The sequence below is a fragment of the Oryx dammah genome, unplaced genomic scaffold (genome assembly GCF_014754425.2).
Source record: "Oryx dammah isolate SB20612 unplaced genomic scaffold, SCBI_Odam_1.1 HiC_scaffold_5, whole genome shotgun sequence".
Classification (NCBI taxonomy): domain Eukaryota; kingdom Metazoa; phylum Chordata; class Mammalia; order Artiodactyla; family Bovidae; genus Oryx; species Oryx dammah.
In genome coordinates this window covers 88,678,439-88,701,011 of record NW_024070189.1, presented here as the reverse complement: position 1 = coordinate 88,701,011, position 22,573 = coordinate 88,678,439, and the positions used below count along the sequence as shown (strand labels likewise).

At 55.9% G+C, this 22,573-nt stretch overlaps 2 protein-coding genes across 2 annotated transcripts; both read left to right on the top strand.

Moving 5' to 3' along the window:
• Positions 1 to 879: 879 nt before the first annotated feature.
• SLC39A3 (solute carrier family 39 member 3) lies at positions 880 to 10,358 on the top strand. The gene is made up of 5 exons (XM_040241884.1): positions 880 to 1,009; positions 1,303 to 1,384; positions 1,573 to 1,686; positions 2,409 to 2,741; positions 6,547 to 10,358. Exons 4-5 carry the CDS (start codon positions 2,532 to 2,534, stop codon positions 7,279 to 7,281), a joined length of 945 nt encoding a protein of 314 aa, XP_040097818.1. The 5' UTR covers positions 880 to 1,009; positions 1,303 to 1,384; positions 1,573 to 1,686; positions 2,409 to 2,531; the 3' UTR covers positions 7,282 to 10,358.
• A 6,688-nt stretch (positions 10,359 to 17,046) lies between these two features.
• DIRAS1 (DIRAS family GTPase 1) lies at positions 17,047 to 20,940 on the top strand. The gene has a single exon (XM_040241883.1). It carries the CDS (start codon positions 18,039 to 18,041, stop codon positions 18,633 to 18,635), a length of 597 nt encoding a protein of 198 aa, XP_040097817.1. The 5' UTR covers positions 17,047 to 18,038; the 3' UTR covers positions 18,636 to 20,940.
• Positions 20,941 to 22,573: the final 1,633 nt, after the last annotated feature.

Genomic DNA, 22,573 nt, shown 5'->3' with positions numbered 1-22,573 from the left:
TATTTTAATTTTATTGCAGTAAAGTTGATTTACAATGTTGTGTTGGTTTCAGCTCCACAGGAAAATGCCTCGGTTGTACATATATGTATATTTATGCTTTTTAAAAAGTGTTTGTTTATTTTTGATGGATGATTGGTTTACAATATCAGTTTTTCTGTCATACTTCGACATGAATTAACCACAGATGTACATAACATATTCATTCTTTTTTAAGATTCCTTTCTCATATAGGTTATCACAGAATGTTGAGTAGAATTCCCTGTGCTATACAGTAGGTGCTGTTGGTTATCTATCATATATAGTAGTGTGTGTGTGTATATCCGAAACCACCTCCCAACGCTCTTGATAACCCTCGCTGGGCTCTATTACTCCAGAGCACTTGTCACCTTCTGATATAATTTTATTACTTATTATGTTTATCGATTATTTTCTGTCTCTTAGAACATAAGCTCCAAAAGGGGAGAGAACTTTGTTTTGTTGACAGAAGTTCTCCAAGAAAATATTCTGGCACATAGGAAGCAGAGATGTTGAAGGGATAAATCTGCTTCTTAAGCCGACAGGAAGGGCATCAGCAGCCAGGATGCTCCGAGAGGGACAGTCACTCGTAGTAAATCCTTTCCTGACAACTGCCAAGACTCCATCCGAACGGGATTCAGCACCAGGAGCCCCTGGACAGCTCTGGAAGCCAAATACTTCCGGAACCCTTCCTCTAAGGTCTCAGTTTCCCACCGGAGCCGCCCTGTGCCCGTACCCGCCGCTCAGTGGGAGGAAACTACTTTCCCTTGCCGGTAGGAGAGGCGGAGTCGCAGTTTGAGTGGCAACTGTAACAGCCAATGGCGTGCAGAACGTGGCCCGCGGCGCTTGGGGTGGCCAGTGGTCAGAGGCGTGGGCGGGGCGTGGGCAGCGGCGCGCCGACCTAGGGCTCGGCCGGGAGCCCGGCAGAAGGGTTGACACCGCCTGGCAGTTGGGCGGCAGATGGCTCTGGCGGGCGGGCGAGGACCAGACGGAGGTACGTGCGGGCTGGGCCTGGGCGGCTCGGGGCCAGGCGGGCTCTGTTGCCCGTTAGCCGAGGCCCCGCCTTTGATTTGCGTCGGGTTTCCCCAGCGGAGCGCGACTTTGTCACCTGTCGAGCGGGGCGCCGGGGGCAGCTCTGGGTACACAAAAGGTGCTCAATAAATGCTGAGTGAAAGGATGAACGAATGAGACCGTCCCCTCTGCCTAGCCCCATTAGCCCCCGGTTTGAGGGCGTCCAGGCCACCCTCACCCCTACGCTACAGCTTGGGGCATCCTGATCCTCGGCAGGTATTTATTGGGCACCTACTGTGTACCTGGCTTCGGACTGGGGAAGACAGACTCCTTGATCCTGTGGAAGTCGCGGCCCGAGGTGAGTAAGGACATTCGGGGATTTTATGTGGTTTCCTGTAGCACCAGTGATGCCTAGGGATGGGGAATGAGATATCTGCCCCCTGGTGGCATCTGAACTGACCAGGGGGTCGTGGGCAGTGAGAACTGAGAGGTTGGGGAGCAGCCACAGTCTCCTGTATTAATGGTGACATTTTCAGGTCTGTCTAGGGCTAGATCGACTTCAGTTTGTCTCACTGAGTCCCATAAAGAGGTCCACATGCTTCAGCTCTTCCGTTTGTCAGCCAGCTGTTACTGAGCATCGGTTCTGCTCGGAGCCTTGAGGTGGGTACAGGCGGTACCATTTAGGGCGGGGGGAGGTCCCATCAAGGGGTCCTGGAGGCAGCGATCTGAAAGACAAGCATCACTGGAAGGTTAGGGAAACGTGGCCTGGGGAAGAGAGCAACAGGTGCAAAGGCCCTGAGGTGGGAGCAGGCTTGCCACAGTCAGGGACCACAAAGGCCAGTGAGGGGAGGCGGTGCAGAACCTTTGTTTCAGGGTAAAGTTGTTGGATTTTACATAAGAGCAGGGGGACCCAGAACATTGTGCAATGATGGAAGTGTTCTCTTTGCTGTCCAGTATGGCGGTTGCTAGATTCAGGTGCCTACTGGACACTTGAAATATGGTTAGTGCGACTGAGGAGCTGAATTCTACTGAATTTTATTTAAATGTTTTGTTTTTTTTTTTTGCCTACACTGGGTCTTAGCTGTGACATGTGGAATCTAGTTCCCTCACGAGGGATTAAACCTGGGTCCCCCTGCAGTGGAGTCTTAGCCGCTGGGCCAGCAGGGAAGTCCCTATTTCTGCATTTTATTTAATTAACTTACACAGACACATGTGGACATGTGTCCATACTGGACAGTGCAGCCATGGAGAATTTTCTGCAGGAGACAATGATGCATGCTAGGCCTGGAGTGGGTAAAAATACTGGGGATGATGGGCTTGGTTTCTTGAGCTGGTCAGAGGACCAGTCCAACAGCTGATGCGATTGCCCCTGACATTCACAGAGGCTGGACTGAGGCATGAGCCCCCAGCTGCATGGTTGGACCCCCTAGCGCATTGTGGGACGGGAGTGTGCGCCCACACATGGTTTGGCCAGGCGGCGACCAGAGCAGCCGGGGGACGCCACCATGGTGAAGCTGTTGGTGGCCAAAATCCTCTGCATGGTGGGCATGTTCTTCTTCATGCTGCTTGGCTCCCTGCTCCCTGTGAAGATCATCGAGATGGACTTTGAGAAGGCCCACCGCTCGAAAAAGATCCTCTCGCTCTGCAACACCTTTGGCGGTGGGGTGTTTCTGGCCACGTGCTTTAATGCTTTACTGCCGGCTGTGAGGGAAAAGGTAAGGCTCCCTGGGCTGGCAGTAGTGGCCCATGACACCTTATGGCCAAGTGTCTCTGCTGCTTTTCTTTCTTCCATTATTTTTTTTAAACCGAGATTTAGTTGATGTACAATATTTTGTCAGTTTCAGGTATGCAACATAGGGATTCACAATTTTATAAAGGTTATACTCCATTTATAGTTATTAAAGGGCTTCCCTGGTAGCTCAGCTGGTAAAGAATCTGCCTATGATACAGGAGACACTGGTTCGATTCCTGGGTCAGGAAGATCCGCTTGAGAAAGGATAGGCTACCCACTCCAGTATTCTTGGGCTTCCCTGGTGGCTCAGCTGGTAAATAATCCGCCTGCAATGTGAAAGACCTGGGTTGGATCCTTGGGTTGGGAAGATCCCCTGGAGAAAGGAACAGCTACACACTCCAGTATTCTGGTCTGGGGAGAATTCCATGGACTGTATAGTCCATGGGGTCGCAAAGAGTCAAACACAACTAAGCAACTTTCACTTTCACTTTCTTCATAGTTATTAGAAGCTATTGCTGTATTCCCTATGCTGTATGATACATATTTGTAGCCTATTTATTTAATCTTTTTAGTCTTTATTTATTTCTTTGGCTGCACCAGGTCTTAGTTGTGGCACATGGGATCTTCACTGTTACATGCACAATCTTCTTTATATTGTGTGGAATCTTTAACTGCAGACTTAGTTGTGGCAATTTGGACTCTTGGTTGTAACATGTGGGATCTAGTTCCCCTAATAGGGATCAAACCCAGGTCCCCTGCATTGGGAGCTCAGAGTTTCAACCACTGGACCATTCGGGAAGTCCTTATTTTATACATAATAGTTTATACCTCTTAATCTCCTACCTTTATCTTGCCCCTCCCCCATCTCTGGTGCGTTTCAACCCTGATACCAAATTTAGGGACCTTGACACTATAAGTGTGAGGGGAAGTAGAAGTGAACTTGATGTGTGACCACGAGCTGGTTGCTTTTCCTTTCTGGGTCCTACCTGGTAAACAAGGGGTTTGAACAAGACCTAGGGTTCCCAGATGGTAGGCTCATCAGTTGTTACTTGACCAGACCACTTGCACCAAGCATGTGCGCTTTGTCCTGAAGCTGACGATTGTGGCCTCTCTTCAGCTCCTGTATCAGTCAGATGTTTGCTGCATAACAAATTATTACAAACTTAGCATCTTAAAACAGCACGTATTTTAAGACCACAGTTTCTGTGCATCAGGAGTCTGGTTAACACTTGGCTGCTGGCTTTCTTGAGGCAGCAGTAGAGGTATCTGCTGGGCTGTGGTCTCATCCCAAGGTTCAGCTGGTGACAGGTTGGCATCTGAGCTCACGTGGTTGTGGGACATAGTTCAGTTCCATCCTGATTGAACTGGGGCACAGTTTCTCCCGAGCTCTTGGCTGAGAGCCACCCGCAGTCCCTGGCCACATGGGCTTCCTCACTGTGCCATTTGCTTTATCTACAAGCACCATCCTGTGCCTGGACTGCTGACATTGAGGGCTGGGCAGTATTTTGCACTTCTAAGCTTGTGTTCCTCCATTACGGAGCATGGGAAACTTGTGCACTTGGCATCAGTGAGGATGAGATCTGAGTCCTCTCTGGTGTACTCTGCACCCCCTTCCCACATTCTGACATTGTCACCACCAGCCTGGACTACTGCAATGGCCTTGCCCCTCCCCGTTCCCCTTCAGCGCACAGGGCCCTCTCACAGTCCTCCCAGAACCACTCCTGTGCCGCACCCCTGCCCCAGACTCCCCAACACCCCAGTGGGCCAGGCCCCTCCTCCTGGCCACCCTCCAGCCCCCACCAGAGCTCCCACTTCATGGTCCAGTGTGGCCGCCACTGACCATTCCAGCTGGTCAGGTTTCAGTGAATTGAAATTGAACACAGTTCAACAGGCCAGTCCTCAGTTGCACCAGCCACATTTCAGGTCCTCAAGGGCCATGCGTGGCTGGTGGGTTCCATGTCAGACAGCATAGACAGAGAACACTTCCATCATCTGGAAGGTTCTGTTGGACGGTACTGGCTCAAGGGGTCTGGTGAGGATAGCCAGATGTGCTGGCGAGCCTCCTATTGGTTCTCAGCACCTTCACCCAGGAGGGTGGAATGACAGGGGGCCCCAGAAACAGCCTCTGAGTCATGTGGAAGCAAACCCGTGGAGGCATCAGGGCCAGAAGGGCCATGATCTGGAGGCCAGAAATCCAAGACCAAGGAGTCAGTGGTCTGGGTCCTTCTGAGGCCATGAGAGTTGAGTGTATCCCATGTCCCTCCTGGCTTGTGGGAATTGTCTGCAGTCCCTGGTGTCCCTGGCCCTGTGCAAGCATCACCCCATCTCTGCCTCCGTCATCACATGGCCTCTCCCTGTGTGTCTCTGTGTGTCTCTCCTTTTCTGTCTCAGAAGGACACCTGTCATTGGATTCAGGCCCCATCCTTATCCGGGAAGATGTCATCTCAAGATCCGTATCTTATGAATGAGTTTCCTGGGGTGACCATGACAGAAGATCAGAGATGGGGGGCTTGAACAACAGACACTTACTCTCTGCTAGGGCTGGAGGCCACAAGTCTGAGGTCAACGTGCTGGCAGGGCGGGGCCTCCTGTGGCCTCCCTCCCTGCCTTGCAGACTGCCATCTCTTGCAGCCTCTTCACAGGATGGCTCTTCTTCCTGTTAGGACACCGCGTAGTGGCTTAGGGCTGCCCCGACAGCCTTCTTTTAACTGAATCTCCTATTTAAAGACCTTTTCTCCAAATAGGGTTGGTTTTGAGGCACCAGGCTTAAGAGTCTACCTGCAATGCGGGAGATCTGGGTTCAAGCCCTGGGTCAGGAAGATCCCCTGGAGAAGAGAATGGCAACCCACACCAGGATTCTTGCCTGGGAAATCCCATGGACAGAGGCGCCTGGTGGGCTACAGTCCATGGGATTAGAAAGAGCTGGACACAACTTAGGACTCACACACACACACTTGAGGCACTAGGGGTTGGGAGACTTTCATATAAAAGTTTCTGTTGGTCAGGGACACAGCTTAGCCTGTTGCACCTCAGTTATGTCTGCAAAGACCCTTCTTCCAAATGAGGTCACTTTCTAAAGTTCCTGGTAGACATATCTTTAGCACACTACACTATTTTATTTTTTTAAATATTTGTCTGTTTGTTTTAGAAGCTACCTATGGAAGGCTGGAGGAGTACAGAAAGCAAGGGTATCTTAGAGAGTATCAAATGGTTGCTTTTATTTTTTATTTTTTTGGCTACACTGAGCAGCATTTGGAATCTTAGTTTCTCCAGCAGGAATCGAATTCATGCCCCCTGCTGTGGAAGCATGGATTCTTTTTTTAAAAAAACTATTATTTATTTATTTACTCATTTTTGGCTGTGCTAGGTCTTCTGGGCTTCTTACTGCAGTGGTTTCTCTTGTTGCAGAGCACAGCTTCAGTAGTTGTGACCCAGGGGCTTAGTTGCCTTAAGGCATGTGGGATCTTCCTGGATCAGGGATCGAACCTGTGTCCCCCTGCATTGGCAGGCAGATTCTTAACCACCAGGCCATCAGGGAAGTCTCTACACCATTTACAAGTTGGTCAACACAGTGGAAGTGGCATGAGCCCTAATCCCTTTCTAATAGATTTTTTTTCAGTCCATCAAGGATTAGTCACTGTCCCCTCCCCCTTTTAAAACCTGTATGATGTGGGTATTTCTGTTAATTGAATGGTCATATCTGGTGAACCTGTTGTGTTGGCAGTGGGGTCATGGCCTCTGGCCTCTGAACCTCTCCCATCCTTTCCCCCTGGCACCCTCCGCTCCAGCTCCAGGAAGTCCTGACTCTCGCACACATCAGCACCGACTACCCACTGGCCGAGACCATCATGCTATTGGGCTTCTTCATGACTGTCTTCTTGGAGCAGCTGGTGCTGACCTTCCGCAAGGAGAGGCCGGCCTTCATTGACCTGGAGACATTCAACGCCAGCTCGGATGCTGGCAGCGACTCAGAGTACGAGAGCCCCTTCATGGGTGGCCCACGGGGCCACGCGCTCTACGCGGAGCCACACGGGCACAGCCACGGCCTGAGTGTTCAGGAGCTGTCACGCTCCAGCCCGCTGCGGCTCCTCAGCCTGGTCTTCGCTTTGTCGGCCCACTCAGTCTTCGAGGGCCTGGCCCTGGGCCTGCAGGAGGAAGGGGAGAAGGTGGTGAGCCTGTTCGTGGGAGTGGCCATCCACGAGATGCTGGTGGCTGTGGCCCTGGGCATCAGCATGGCCAGGAGTGCCATGGCCCTGAGAGACGCAGCCAAGCTGGCCGTCACCGTGAGCGCCATGATCCCACTGGGCATCAGCCTTGGCCTGGGCATTGAGAGCGCCCAGGGCGTGCCCAGCAGCGTGGCCTCTGTGCTGCTGCAGGGCCTGGCGGGTGGCACCTTCCTTTTCGTCACCTTCTTTGAGATCCTGGCCAAGGAGCTGGAGGAGAAGAGCGACCGGCTGCTCAAGGTCCTCTTCCTGGTGCTGGGCTACACTGTGCTGGCTGGCATGGTCTTCATCAAGTGGTGACCGCTCTGCCCCCACCCAGCCGGAGCGCCACAAGATGCACAGGGCCCTGCCCCACCTCCCCTGAGGGTCAGAGCTCAGCCCCAAGGCTGTTCCTGCACATAGAGGGGCCGCCTGGGACCACACTGCACCCCAAATCCTGCACCCCGAGCCTTGGGGCCCCACTCTTAATTTTACAAATTCTTCTCTTAAAAGTATTTCCCAAAGCCGTGTGGCCATGTCATCCTCGGGCGCGGGGATCTGGTGACTCATAGGGGAGGTAGGGTGGGACCCAGACCCTCCTCCCAGACCCTCCTCCCCAAACACCCCAGCTGGGCGATATGGAAGTGGCCAGCCTCTGTCCTTCTTGCCCATGGTGGCTCAGCTGGTAAAGAATCCGCCTGCAATACAGGAGACCCTGGTTCAATTCCTGGGTTGGGAAGATTCCCTGGAGAAGGGATAGACTACCCACTCCAGTATTCTTGGGCTTCTCTAGTGGCTCAAATGTTAAAGAACCTGCCCACAATTTGGGAGACTGGGTTCGATCCCTGCATCTGGAAGATCCCCTTACCCATTCCAGTATTCTTGCCTGGAGAATCCCCATGGACAGAGGTGCCTGGCAGGCTACAGTTGATGGGGTCACAAAGAGTCAGATAGGACTGAGCGACTTAGCACCTGTGGCCACCCTCAGCCTCCCCTGGAGCTCTGCAGCACTCAGCTGGCGGAGTGTCCCCAGGGTTAGCAGAGGGGCCAGGTGCTGTCACGTGACACCCTGAGTGGTTTCCTTTAAGAGGGCCCTTCAGGGAGCCTCTGTTCAGGGTTAGTTGGAGGCTCTGTTCAGGCTTAGTGGTTCCTGCTGCCTGAGGCTGTGCTTGGTGGGTGGAGGTATGGTTTCAGGAACCTTGGAGACACCCTGTTCCCTGTTTTCAGTGTGGCCTGCCTGCACGGGGAGGTTGACCCCCAGGGCCTGGGGCTGAGCTCTTTGGTTCTGGCCCAGAGAGACGTATAGGCAGGTTCCAGGGGCCTCAGTCCTTGGTTCTCGGCCCCAGGTGCCCAGGGACTCCCGGCAGGCCAGGGTCAGGGGCCACGTGACTCAACTCCCTACACCAGGTACAAATGAAGCTCAGCTTCAGGAGCGCAGGGGACTAACAGCCCTGTGGGGCTGGCATACACCCTCCCCTCCGTAGGAACGAGCTGTGTTACTGTTGTCAGGGCAACCAGCAGGCGCCCCCAGGGATGAGCCAAGGCTGAGGGCTCTTTCTGGGGACTTCGCTGCATCTCTGGCACGGCCTTGGCTCCCCTAGCCCTGACTCCATTACATATACCCTTCCTGCCACCTCCTTCTTCCATTCAGCCAGGGGCCCAGGCCCCTTCCTAGAATCTCTAGTCTACTCCTGTCTCAGTCAGGGTCACTGCCCAGACCCATGCCAGCAAGACCTGCTGTGGCAGTGGCGTTTGAGCTTCCTGGCAAGGACAGGCCCCTATGCCCTATGGGCCTGGGCTCAACAGGTACTCTGGCCCCAGAGTGTACCTGGAGCATCTAACTGCTGTTCGAGCGGGCACTCCAGGTCCTGGCCTGCTGCTGCTAGCCAGGCTCCAGAAGCATGGGAATGCACAAGCTCCGTTAGTTTCCCTGCCAGTCTCAGGGAACAAGGGTGTATGTCCAGGCACCCCCACCACTGCTGATGGAAGTATTGGGCCTGTTTCTAGGAACATCGATCTGGCTTTTATCAGGATCCACATCTGAACCTCACCTGGCCTGACGCTGTACCCATGCCAGGCGAGTGACCCCTGTAGGGGTAGGAGCATCATCTGCACCTTGTCCTAAACCCAGCGTTGCTGGTGACTGCCTGCCCCCGCTTCACTCTGCCCTCAGTAGGCAGTACCCAGTGATCTGCTAGATTCCAGGGCCTGTCTTCAGATGGAGGGGTGTGGCCCATGCAATGGGGTGGGGTCCCTCAGGGGCTCCTCTCCCCAAATCCGATAGCCTCCCATGGGGTCTGCTCTAGGAGTCCCCACTCCATACACCTCCCCATCACCTAAAGCACACGAACAGCAGGGTCCCCACCCTCCTGCCTGCCATCAACTTCCTGGGATGTCCTGGGGACACCACAGGCCTGTCCACCCCTCAGTCCCCACATTTCCTCTTTCATCCCCCCCCCCCCCGGAGCCCTCAAGGCCCCACTGTTCCCCCTCACTCTGAGCCAGCTTATGGACCAGGAAGGGCACTGCAGCACCAGCAAAGAGGGGGAACCCCAGTGGACCCCACTCATGCCTTGGACACTGCCACCCCAGTCCCTGGCATCCTTGGATCCCCAGCCTGCCCAGCCTCTGTCTGTTGGGCTCTGGCCTCCCTCCAGGGTCCTACCAGCCCCAGGAGAATTGCTTCCAGGCCCCTGGGGATGCTGGAACCCCCAAAATTGGGGAGGGGTACTGTGTGGTGTAGGAGAGGACACAAGCTGTCTCATCCACCAGCCTCCCCCAAGGCTACCCCTCCTGTCTGCTGTTGGAGGAGCCAGGGTCAGCCACAGGGTCTGCTGCTCACTGAGATGATGGTGTCAGTCAGTTGTGGTCAGCTCTCCCCACTTGGGGTGAGGGTCAAAGCTGAAAGTTGAGGTGAGAAGTGGTCATCTCATCCAAGAGGGGCCTGGGGCTGCCGACCTCACTCCTGAGGGCCCCTGGCCCAAGTTGGTCGTGTCCGGTCTAGACCAGGGTCTTCTGAGGACAGCTCAGTGGCTCCACCTTCCCACGGGCTCTGACATGAGAGTGCCGCGTGGTGACAGGAGCTTTGGCTGAAGAAGCCTGTGGGTTGGAAACCCAACTCCTGGGACCCCGGACCAGCCCTGACACAGAGCTGCACATTGGCCACAAGCCTTCATCCATCTCTATTTAACTTTGCACCTTTGAGGAAGTGTCACTCTGAGCTCTGTGTGTGTGTCTCATGGAGGAGAAGGGGGCAGACACCTGCTGATGATCTGTTTAAGGTGTTGCGTGGCAATCAGGCACAACCACCTTCACTTGGACGCGAGCAATCCCAGATAGCACAAATGCCTTTCTGTTTGAAAAATAAATAAATAAAACACAAAGCTTTCAGCACAAAATACCAGGCGCCACCTTTATCTGGATGTGCCCAGCTGGGTCAAGGCCACCCCTAGCCACTTGGCCCCGACCAGGCAGGCTCTGGTGGTATGATTATGGGGACACTAGGGCAAGGGCAGAGGCACTGTTTAGAGCTCTGCAGACAGTAGAGTGGACCCAGAACCTGGCTTCGGTCCTTGGAGCATCAACCTCCCTTGGCCCCGCTGCCCTCCACAGTCTGCCTGGAGAGGAGGGGAGTCGGGGCTCCCAGTGCAGGCAATAGCTGGATGAAGTCGACTGGGTTCCCCTTCCTGATCCTGAGACAAAAAAGGAGAAAATTAGGAGGCGGCACCCAGGCTTTGCAGATTGAATCAACCATAATAACAGTGTGTCTCAGCCTCTGTTGTCTGCTGTTTACATTTCTGGTGGGGAATTCATTAGCATGGGGCTGGGAGAAGAAGCCTGGTTCCCAGCCCTTCTGTGTCTTTTGGGCCCGAAAATCAGGCATCGGACGGTTGGTGCGTCCCTGCACGCTGTGCCTCCAGGCCTGCCCTGACCACCAGCGCTGGACCCTCAGCTCTGCTGGGAGGAGAGGGCTGTTGCAGCCCACCTGTCCTTGCCCCTGTTCACCATGCGCAGCTGTCCGTCAACTTTGTGACAGAGCCAGTGACCTACCCACCTGACCTTCCAAGAGCCTCCCGCAGGCCAGGAAGAGGCCAAGGAGGGCTGCTGCAGGGCGTGGGGGTGGTTCTGAGAAGGCCCTAAAACTCTGTCACATTGCTGAGGCCAGACTGGGCTGCAGAAGGGAGACCCTCCCCCCACCCGCTCCTGTCACCCCCCAGACCTCTACAGCCCCCAGGGCAGAAACAGCTGACTGGCCAGGCAGCAGGGTTCTGGCCAAGGGCCTAAGTACTTGCTGTGTGCCCAGCCTGGCTGGAGAGAACAGGGTGGGCAATTGGGTCTTTCAGACCCCTGACCCAGTGCCTACAGGCACAGCTGAAGTGCTGTGTTTAACACAAAGGAAATGGCCATCATGGTTCACACACTCTCTCTCTCAAGGGACCGGCTGGGCCTCCCTCTGAGCTAGTTCTGGTCCTGCCACTTGGGTGGACAAACTGCCCCTAGAAAATGATCCCCACACCCGCCCCCGACTCCCACCCCCCACCCCTGCCACCAACCTCCTGCTAGGCACTGGGGACATTCACCCATCCTGAGCCTAATAGGATGTGAGCAGCAGTCCTGGTTGGGGGTGGGGTTGGAGATTTTGCATTTTCTCCAAGCTCCCAGATGATGCTGGTCAGGGGACACGTTTGAGATAAATTTTGACCTACACCAGGGTTCCCTCAGAACTGCTGACCTGGGGCCAGTTCATCCCCTGGGGAGGTCATTGTGGGTGCTGTGAGGTATGGAGCAGACTCCCTCCCCCACCCACTCGACACCAGGAGCTCACCCTAGTCATGACAGCCACAAATGTCCCAAGATATCTCTCAGTGTCCCTTGGGGGCAGGATTATCCACAGGTGAGACCCACAGTCCTAGAGCCTAAGCAGCTCACTTTCCAGCGAGTAAGACATGATACATGGACATGAATTGCATTAAGTGCCTTTAAGATGAAAAAAAGCAAAGTGGGGCTTCCCTGGTGGCCCAGTAGTTAAGACTGTGCTCCCAATGCAGGGGACACGTCAGGGAACCGGATGCAAGCTCCTGGTCGGGGAACTAGATCCCACAGGCTGCAATTAAAGATCCCATGTGCCACAACAATGACCTGGCACAGCCTAAATAAATAAACTTTTTTTTTTAAAGCAAGATGGAGGGAGAGCCAGGAAGGGCGGCAGAGGCTATTTTACTTTCATTTATTTTTAAAATTTATTTATTTTAATCGGAGGATAATTATTGTGATGGTTCAGAGACTATTTTAGCATCGTGGTTGGGGGGAATCTCTGAAGGTCTCACTTGAGTCAGAAGATGGGGGAGGAGGATTTCTGGTGAAGGGAGTGGCCTGCAAAGGCCCTGAGGTCTCCTGCACATCATGATCCTTTCCTCAGACTGATCAAAGTTTCCCTGTCCATCTCTCAGTTAAAGGGGTTTTCCTGCTGGTGGCAAAGTCTATGGTGATGGAGGCGGTAATAACCACACAGCCCAGCATCTAGAGGATACCCTCTGGCCACCTCCAGGAGCCAGGCAGGCGACCTCATCCAGGGACTAGCCTCTTCCACCGGGGCCTGGGGTCCAGCTTCCACAGGTGCCAGCTGACAGAATTCAGGCTTGAGACACCAGCCTGTTCATTTGTCAAGGCAACAGGTGTTTTGACAAACGATATTCTTATTTTTAAATGTTGACACTAAACTTAAACAAAAAACCCTCTGTGGGCCAAACAGCATGGGTGAGAGGCCGCGGCGCCCAGTCTAAGCTTCGCCCACATAATTGCATTAATCCCAGGAGCACAGAGAGAGCAGAACATGAGACCCAGCTGCTCTGCTCCCTGTACAGTGGGCCTGGAGTGTCCCCCGCCTGGAGCAGCCAGCGGGAGGCCCCTAGGCTGTGAGGCTAGGCAAGGAGCCGGGACCGCCTCCTAGGTGAGGCGATGTCCCGTTGCATAAAGGAGGACTTGTGCAGATTAAGGACGGCAAAGGCCACGTGCAGGTCCCTGGCCCAGGCCCCCAGACAGCCAGGGACAGTGGGAGGCTGGCTCAGAACCCAGTGGGCCCCAGTTCTAGCCTCCACCGTGCCTCTTCCCAGCTGGGGTGCCTTGGGAGAGCCGATTCCCTTTGCTGACCTGGAGAAACCCAGCACACTCCCATGCTGGCTCACGAAGGTCAGGGCTCTCCCGACTGGCTGTGAAGGGGGACTGCTGCCTTGGTTTGGGGTGCTCGGCGGTTGGGCCCCGTGCCCAGGGAGAGCCAAGCAGAGACTCTGGGCCAGTCCTGCTCTGGCTCACGAGGCTGGGCTGGGAGCTATAAATAGCAGCCACAGAGTGGAACTGCTGTCAGTGCCCACGCTGCTCCACATGAGTCAGCCTGCCTTGGCCTGGGCTGGCACCCTGAGCAGCCAGAGGGCTGGCCTAAGGCCTGAAGCCCAGACCAGCACCATGGGTCACTCAGGAGATGGAGGCAGGCAGGCAGTTGGAACGGGAGAGAGCTCGGGCTGTCCTCTCTGAGCACGCAGGTGCCCAGCGGCCCCACCTAGGGGGACGTCAGGCCCAGTCACTCCCAGAAACCCTGACAAGGAACACAGTGGTGACCTTCATTCACAGATGGGGAGACTGAGGCTCAGAGGCACGCTGGGCTGGGACACAGAGATCCAAACCAGAGTATAGGACCTGTCTGCACATGGGGCTGTCTCCATCGCTGGCTGAGAGCACTTGGAGACGCTAGCCTGGGACCAGGCCACCCTCTGTGGCACCCCACGAGGCCTAGGACAGGACAGGAGGGAGGTTTGCCCAGGGAACAGCTCCAGGCAGCCAGGGTTGGATGGGGAACCGGAGGGAAGCTTGAGGAGGGCTGAAGGGCGCGGTCCAGGGAGGCCAGGAGGGAGGTGGATGGTCCAGGCATGAGAGGTCGGGAAATGCAGCAGAGGGGCAGAATCAGGGAGAAATAGGGCCCCTCACACCCCAAAGCAGGGCAGACCTCAGGGGTCCAGACTCTGCGGGAACCAGGTGGTCTTGGGGATCATGCCCACGTCTCCAAGGGAGCAGGAAGGGTCTGGCTCAGCTGGAGCCACGGACATGATGGGTCAGCAAGAATCTGGAGCCAGAGGGGCCCTTGGGTCCCAGCTGACCATCCGCTCACACATCTCATGATGGGGAGCTCACCGACTCATGAAGAGCCTCTTTCACCCTGTGACCACTGTGACCCTGGAAAGCACCTCCTTGTGGGACCCTAGTGTCAGCCTCCTCATCCAATCTGGGGGTACCTGCCTCTAAGAGGCGTGGGCCCTGGGGTGGGCTCAAAGCCACCCCTGCCTGTGCCCCAAAGCCTGGCCTGCTCTGAGAGTCTGCCCCCCGAGTCCACAGGAGGGAGGAGTGATGGCATCCTGCTGGCTTAAACGTGGACACATGGACACCAGACACACAGATGCTTCCCAAAGGCAAACGTCTACTCTCAGAGACAACTCTGTTTTGAGACAGAGAACATATTCCTACCAGGAAACTGCAAATCCAGCCTCCTTGGCTCCCTTTGTTCACCCCTCTACCTTTAGAAGCATCCCCCCACCTCAAAGGCCCAGTTGCCATCTCTGTCTCAGTGACCTGCCCATATAGCTATCAACCCAGACCAAGTCCCACCCCTCCCAGGAAAAAGCCTCCCATGAGGACTGGTCTCCTGAACACCCGCATTGTCTCAAGCTTTCTTGGGCCACCTCTGCCTTCTCACACATCTGTTTATTGATTCATTATTTATTCATTCCATCAATACACACTCCTTCCCTTGCCCTGAAGCTGGACACCTCCCACCCCCTTGGACCAGCCCAAGGGGTTGCTATTCTGTCCCTCAGTACCCTTATCTGCCAGCTGGCCCCTTCTCTTTGCTCCTGGGTGCCCCTCATCTTGCCCAGCCCGGGGCTGCCGGGTGACCATGGGGTGCTCCAGCTACATCCCGGAGAAGCCGACCCCACCCCCATTGCGTCCCTGGCAGGACTCTGTGTTTGCCAGGCGCCGATGTAGGGGCGGGGGTCTGAGCGGGGCCCGGGAGGGACTGTGGGCACGCGGCCGGGCGCGGGGCGGCGGTGACCTTGGCCGGGGGCGCGGGTCCCGAGGGAGGGGCGGAGCGCGGCGCCCGGCGGCGGGCGGAGACGGGCGGGGACGGGCGCGGGCGCGGGCGCGGCGGCGGCGAAGACAGCTCGGGCGGGCGGCGGCGGGCGTGCGGGGGGCGGCGGCGCCCAAGCGGACACGGAGCCGGTCAGCAGCAGCCGCGGCGGCGCCGCAGGGACGAGCGCCCAGGTAGGTGGCCAGGGCCGGGGGCGGGGGGCGCCGGGGCCCGCTGCATCACCCCGCGAGGCCCGCAGGTCCTCTCCCCGCGCGCCCCTCCTTTGTCTGAGCCCCACCCTCCACGGCCGCGGGGCTGGGCCCTCCTCCCCGCCGAGCCCTCCACCGGAACCCCCTCCCCAGTCCGGCCGGGCCCTAGCTGGACCGCCCTCCGCGCGCCCACCTTGGACAGCTCCCTTTTGGCATCACCCCTCCCCCACGGTACTGACAGGGAGCTCTTCGACCAAGCCGGCCCCTCCGGCCCACCGCAGCCTCTCCTTGGTCCCGCCGTCAGGGCCTCTCCAGGAGGAGTCAGGTGGGCCCCGAGCTGGTCTGTTCCGACCACACACCCATTCAGCCCTTCCGCTCCCTCTCCAAGCCAAGCCCCTCATCCAGGAGCCCCTTCTCCGATGGACACCCCCTCCCCCACCACTTAGATCCTCCTTGGGCCAAGGGGACCCCCTGGGCTGGCCTCCCCGGACAGGCCCCTGTAGAACAGGCCCTCTGTCATCAGACCCCTCATTGGTCAGCTAGTCCCTAAGTCAGACCCCCTTGGGGCAGCCAGCCTCTGCCCCCAGGCCCTCCCCTGAGCTGGGCCTGCTTTCTTGCACCTAAGGTCGCTCCAACCTTCCTCACTGGACTCCGGAGCCCAGGACTGGGCAGATTCGTCTGGCCTGGGAGTCTCAAGGTGGGCTGCCTTACACAGGGGAAGGACCCCAGGCCTTGCAGCCAACTAGGGCCAGTCTAAACCCTGCTCTGCTTGGCCACCTCTCTGCTGTGACCTTGAGCCTGTGTCACCCCCTCTGGAGCCTCGGCGACCACGGCCCCTCCTCCCCCCCGCCCCAGCCCAGGGGAGGTGAGGGTGGGATTCAAATGGCACCCAGGGAGGCTCCTGGCGTGGGTTTGGGGGTTGTGGAACGGGGCTCCCAGTCAGGGATCCCAGGCCCCCATGGACCCCTCCTGGAGGACACCCCTGTGGACATGCCTGGAAACCTGCTGGGGGGTCTGCACTCAGTGCAAGGCAAGGGCTGGGTTGGGGCAGCCGAGCCAATGGTTTACCAGCCACCCCAGATCCCTTGGCCAGTCTGGGCGGTGCCCGGCTGCCAAGTGCTGAGCCCACTTCTTGGGGTGCTCACCCAGGAGAGGGCAGTAACTGCAGGGCAGGCTGCCAGCCCCACCAGCCACTGTCCCCCAATGCTATGCATATCACTGAGATGCCTAACAGTCCCCCATGAGTCAGAGCCACTAAAGTTCCTACAAGTTTGCCTGGCACGTCATTTGTGGGGTCTGTGTCAGCCGTTAGCTTCACTGTCTGTCTTTTTCTGACAAAGCTGTTACTTTTGATCACTGAGAACATGCCTTCCCTACCTGCCACCAGTCAGGTGCTTTACACCCTGGGTCCTTGAGATGGAGAATCATGTCTGTCCATCTTTAATGAGAGCTCTTGTGTGCCAGGCACCCGGCCAAGAGCTTTCTCCAGCGTCTGACACTCTTTGTCCCAGCACCTCCATGGAATGGGTGCTGCAACTGCTCACATTTCACAGATGGGAACACTGAGGCTCGGGGACATCAATGTACTTACTGGGGTTTTCATTGCCAGGTTCACGTCATTGGGTCTTGCATCCTACCTGCGCCCCCCTCCCCGTACCTGAGGGCAGTAGCATGGCCAGGGGGGCAATCTTGCCATGTCTTCTCTGTCTCATCATAGACACACCCCTCCATGCTGAGGGACCCTCAGAGATGGCTGAGAGGAGGCAGGGAAGGGGTCTCTGCTGTTTCTATAGATAAGGATGCAGATGCTGGAGACAAGATTCCTGCCTTCTCGCCCCTAGGCCACAGTTCTTCCCCCACGGTCATCATTTTAGGAACTGCTGTGCTGTGTGACCTCCCGAGGTCACTGGACCTCTCTGAGCACTGAGGAGGGACAGAGGATGAGAGGACTCCCTTGCAGAGAGTTTTGTTCCTATGGACGCATCAGACCTGGGTGGCAGGCCAGACTGTAGTCTGGGTTTGGAGTTTAGGAAGTAGGGCTTTCTCTAGACTAAGTTTAGTTTTCTCATCTATAACCTGGAAAACCGGCTTTATGATTTGCAAAATTTTGGACCTCTGGCACAAGGATCACACTTAGGGGATGCGGGAAGGAGAGCAGCTTTAAAATGCAAGTTCCCAGGACTGTGGCCCTGGACCAAAGGATTCACTGCTTCCAGGGCTGAGGCCCTGCCATCTGTATTTTAAAGATACCCCACCTTGCAGCTCCCATGGGCTTGAGGGACAGCAAAGAGCCTGTGATGGCTGGAGACAGGCCCCACTTCACCTGTTTTGCAGAGGAGAAAACACTCAGGGAGGCAAGGCAGCTTGCCCCAGTCACAGACCCAGGGAAAAGTCAGTGCCTCTTGGGGGCTGGGGGAGTGCACAGGTGGAGGAAGCTGCGGGTGTGCATCCCATGCCGGCATCTCCACGCTCCTTCCAGTCAAGTCTTTCCACACCCCGAAAGAGCTCAAGCCCCAGATTTCATTGAGGGAAAGCAGACAGGCAGAGGGTGCGGCTCTGAATGGCAAAGTCAACTAGATCAATGGGGAGGCAGGAGAAATGCTGCCTCCTCCGAGAATCCCACCCCTCTCGCTCCCTCCCAACCTGGGTGGGCCTTTTGCATCTGACACTCCTCTCTGTGCAGGGTCGGTCTGGGGTTCTAGCAGCCGCAGCTGCGAGCTCTCCCGGCCCCGCCCCACACCCCCGTGTGGAAGATGCCTGAACAGAGCAACGACTACCGAGTGGTGGTGTTCGGGGCGGGCGGCGTGGGCAAGAGCTCGCTGGTGCTGCGCTTCGTCAAAGGCACTTTCCGGGACACCTACATCCCCACCATCGAGGACACCTACCGGCAGGTCATCAGCTGCGACAAGAGTGTGTGCACACTGCAGATCACTGATACCACGGGCAGTCACCAGTTCCCGGCCATGCAGCGGCTGTCCATCTCCAAGGGCCATGCCTTCATCTTGGTCTTCTCGGTCACCAGCAAGCAGTCGCTGGAGGAGTTGGGCCCCATCTACAAGCTCATTGTGCAGATCAAGGGCAGCGTGGAGGACATCCCTGTCATGCTGGTGGGCAACAAGTGCGACGAGACCCAGCGGGAGGTAGACACCCGCGAGGCCCAGGCTGTGGCCCAGGAGTGGAAGTGCGCCTTCATGGAGACTTCGGCCAAGATGAACTACAACGTCAAGGAGCTCTTCCAGGAGCTGCTCACGCTGGAGACGCGCCGGAACATGAGCCTGAACATCGACGGCAAGCGCTCCAGCAAACAGAAGAGGACAGACCGCATCAAGGGCAAATGCATTCTCATGTGAGCCCAGAGAGCCCACCACCACCGGCACCCCTTTGTCCCGGGCACGGGCCTTTCCTCAAGTCCTGTGCCCTCTTCCTGCTCCCTTTCTCCTCCTCTCCCGGCCTCCCTCCCACCTCTTCCACTTCTCTCCCTTCATCCACCATTTCCGGAGGGGAAACTGAGGCCTTGCCGAGCCTGTGGCAGATCTGGGCTTGGGGCAACCCAGCTCTGTTGCATCACTCTGTTGTCCCCTCCCTCTTTGCTCCGACCCCCCATCCTGTCTGTATCCCTGGAAGGCGAGTGCTGGAGGTGGCCCCCATGATCTGCACGTGGGAAAACAGGTGGTGGGGGGGAAGCTGTTTGTCCCTATCTGGACTGAGGACGCCGGTTTTTTTCCCCATCTCCGTGTCTGCCACTCCTGCCCCTTCCCCTTGGGTCCCCCCATTAGATCACTGTGACCTTGCTGGGGAGGAGGGAGTTGAAATGCACATGGACCTCAGATTTTGTTTTCTCCTATTTGGTGTTTAACATACACTCCCCTCCCCCTTCCATCCCTCATGACCTCTGACCTGGGCCCCCCCAACCCAGGTCCTAGACCACTCCTCTTGCCCCCGTCCCCACAGCTTGGTGGGGGGCTTTGCGGGCTGGGTCTCAGGCTGCCAGGCAATAACCAAACAGGGCCCTCAGCAGTGCCCCACCAGCCCGGAATCCCACTCCACACCCGGCCTGGGCCTGGGGTGCAGGTAGAGGAGGCCCAGAACTGGCCAATGGCCACAGCACAACTCCAGGAGACTGTCTGGGATGAATATGGAGGACCTTCCTGGACACAGCCTATGGACAGAGAACGAGGGGAGGGGAAGCCAGACCCTGTCAGAGGCAGGCATCCGGACCCAGCACTAGCAAGGTCCGTGGGGCTGGAGGCAGAGCTCTGCCCAACCTGTTGCCTTGCACCTACTAGGCCATGGAGGCTGCCCAGGAAGGCGTGTGTCCTGGAGTCAGGGTGTGCCCGCCACCCTGAAATTACGTTTTTTTAAGTGTCTAGATGACACCACACTCATGGGACCCGGTGAAGCTGTGTCGGCCAGTGTGAAGGTGACCTGTAGGCCTAGGGTGGCGGGGGGGGAATCCCATGGGATGATGAACTAGGCACCTCGGTGTGCTGGGCGGATGGCTTATGTCTAAACATGTATGGGGGGCTCCTGTGTGTGTGACAGTATGCAGTGTGATCACAGTGTAGGGTGTATGGAGATGTGGGTCAAGTGGTTGCCAACAGGACTGGACACTTGTGATGGGTGACCTTGACACCTGCAAGAGTGTGGCTGTACATGGCTGCATTTTTGGGTGTGGGTGATGTGATTTATTAATAACAGAAAGCATTGGTAAACCTTTTTGTTCTGACTGAGGAATGCCACACCTGTTTCATTCTGTAGTAAGGTGTCTTTCAGCCTCACATCTGTATCCATTAGCTGTTGCTAGGGAACATATGACCACAAACTCAGCTACTTGCAACAGCATGCATTTGTGGCCTCATCTGAAGGCATGACCAGGGATGGACCCACATCCCAGCTCATGTGCTCATGGGCAGCATTCAGTTGCCTGTGGTCTTGGGATGGAGGGTCTCAGCTGCCTGCCTCCTGGGCCTCTCCCTGGAGCCATTTAGCAGCACTGGTGTCATGAAGTGTGAGGAAGCTGTGTGTATGTGTGTGTCTGTGTGTATGTGCATGCACACATATGAGAGAGAGGCCCTGTGGCTATTGTCATGTGACCACGTGGACTGTATGTGGGTGAGAGTGACTGTTTGTGTCCATCTTGGTAGCAGTGTGTTTTTCCCCTTGCATCTGTGTGGCTGTTCATTCCGCAGATATTTACTGGGTACAGTGTGTGTGCATATGCACGTGTGTGTCACTGCCCAGCATGTGGACAGGCCCATGGAAGAACAGGTAACATCCTATCTGGGTATAGCTGAGCCCCACTGGCCTGTGGTGGGTCCAGGGCCCACAGCAACTGGTGTTGACCCCTCCCACTTGAAGGTGCCAGAGAAAGTGGGGCTGGGCAGGGGTCTGCAGCCCTTTCTCAGGGACACACCCTGATAGCACAATCTCCCTGGGGCCCTGCCCGCCTCTAGGCCTCTCCTGCCCCAGCTCCCTGCCCCGACCCTGGGGGACAGAGGGGTTCTGGGGACCGTGCCAGGCCATGCTTGCTGTGACCCCGCCCCTGCCCCTTTGCCCCCTCGCATGTGGGTGTCCCCCTGCCCCCTGTTGTGGGGTCTGTGTAGCATTCACTCTAGAAATAGTCTTCCTGCAATAAAGTTGTGGATTCCACATTCCCCACCAGTGCGCCTTCTTTGGGGTCGGGGAAGTTAGCTCGCCACCTGGAAAGGATGAGGGACCAGAAAGATGGGGAGGTGTGGGGCGGCGCTGAGGGAGGGGGCTGTGGGAAGAGCTTGGACTGTTGTGAACGAGGACTCTGGGGCACCGTGGGGACATTTCAGTGCTTCTCCTCATGGTCCCCACCAGAGATCTCACAGGCCCTGCTGGACCCAGTACTTACTGCAGTCAATGGAAGGGCTCTGGCAGGCATGATGATCCCCATATTATGTGGGGAGGAAAATCTGCAGGGCCTCAGCTTTCTCATCTGCTAAATGGCTCAGGACAGAGTTTGCCAATTTTTTTTAAACTTAATTTATTTATTTGACTGCACTGGGTCTTAGTTGTGGCACGTGGGATCTTTAGTTGAGGCGTGTGGGGTCTAGCTCAAACCCAGGCCCCTGGCACTGGCAGCTTGGAGTCTTAGCCACTGAACTACCAGGCAAGTCGCCAAGTTTGCCAATTGATAAGTGGGGCTGGGGCTAGAGGGAAAAGCATTGAAATGTCCCCACGGTGCCCCAGGGTGAGGAGAATGAGGCTCTCTCCACGGGTGAGGGAAAAAAATACTCAAGTCATCTAGATATATATCTTAATGCAATATTTAATGCAAGGGAATCCATGATGAGCAAAACATCACTATTTGAAATAAAGATAGGATCTGACAGGGCTGGGGCTAGAGGGTAACAAGGGAGCTGGTGTGCACAAACACAGAATCAAATCTTGTCTTTCTTTAAAACTGCAGTTATTTTGTTCACCATGGGTTATTTCTGCATTTATTTTTAATTTTTAAAATATGACATTTATGGGGAATTTCCTGCCAGTCCATTGGTTAAGATGCTGAGCTTCCAATGCAAGGGGCACATGTTTGATCCCTGATAGGGGAACTAAGATCCCACAAGCTGCACGCCCTATGGCCAAAAATAAAAAAAGATATTTATATAGTATTTTTCTTGATGGTGAATGTTTGGGGACACCCCTTTAGGTTATAGATTTGAGAAGTGTCTCACTTCCCTTGCCCCAGCCCTGCCTGAATCTGTCTTTGGGGTCAATGGCAATCAGTTCCTTCACCTGACAGTTGAAGGAATTGCCAGACCTAAGTTTTCAAGAGCTCCTGGAAATCTGAATTTCTTTTCATGAAACATCCTAGTTTTTCAACTTTGGCATCAAATTTAGAATTTTTATAGGATTTGGGGGCCACATCTTGTCTCGGGGCCACCAGTTTGCCACCCTTGTTCAGACAGTAATTCCTCCTGAGGGATGGAGCTGGGGAGGGAGATGCAGTCCTCAGATCTCTGGTTCTGTCTGTGCACCGCGGGAAGTGAGCAGGGAGATTTCCTGCGGGTATGACAGCAGCCCTGGGGGGCCCAGCTGGTAGGCCAGCAGTTCAGATCATAGAATAACAGTGTTGCACAAAGTTCCTGATGTCCCATAGTACAATGGCTTCATCCTCCTGTATGAGAAACTCTCCTCTCCATGACTGCTGTATACTTTTAGAGACACACCAAATGCTTCCCAACATCACCAGGGGAGCATGTCAACAATGCACACTCCAGGGGTCCAGTTAGCTTCGGGATTCTGGTTCATTCCATCTGGG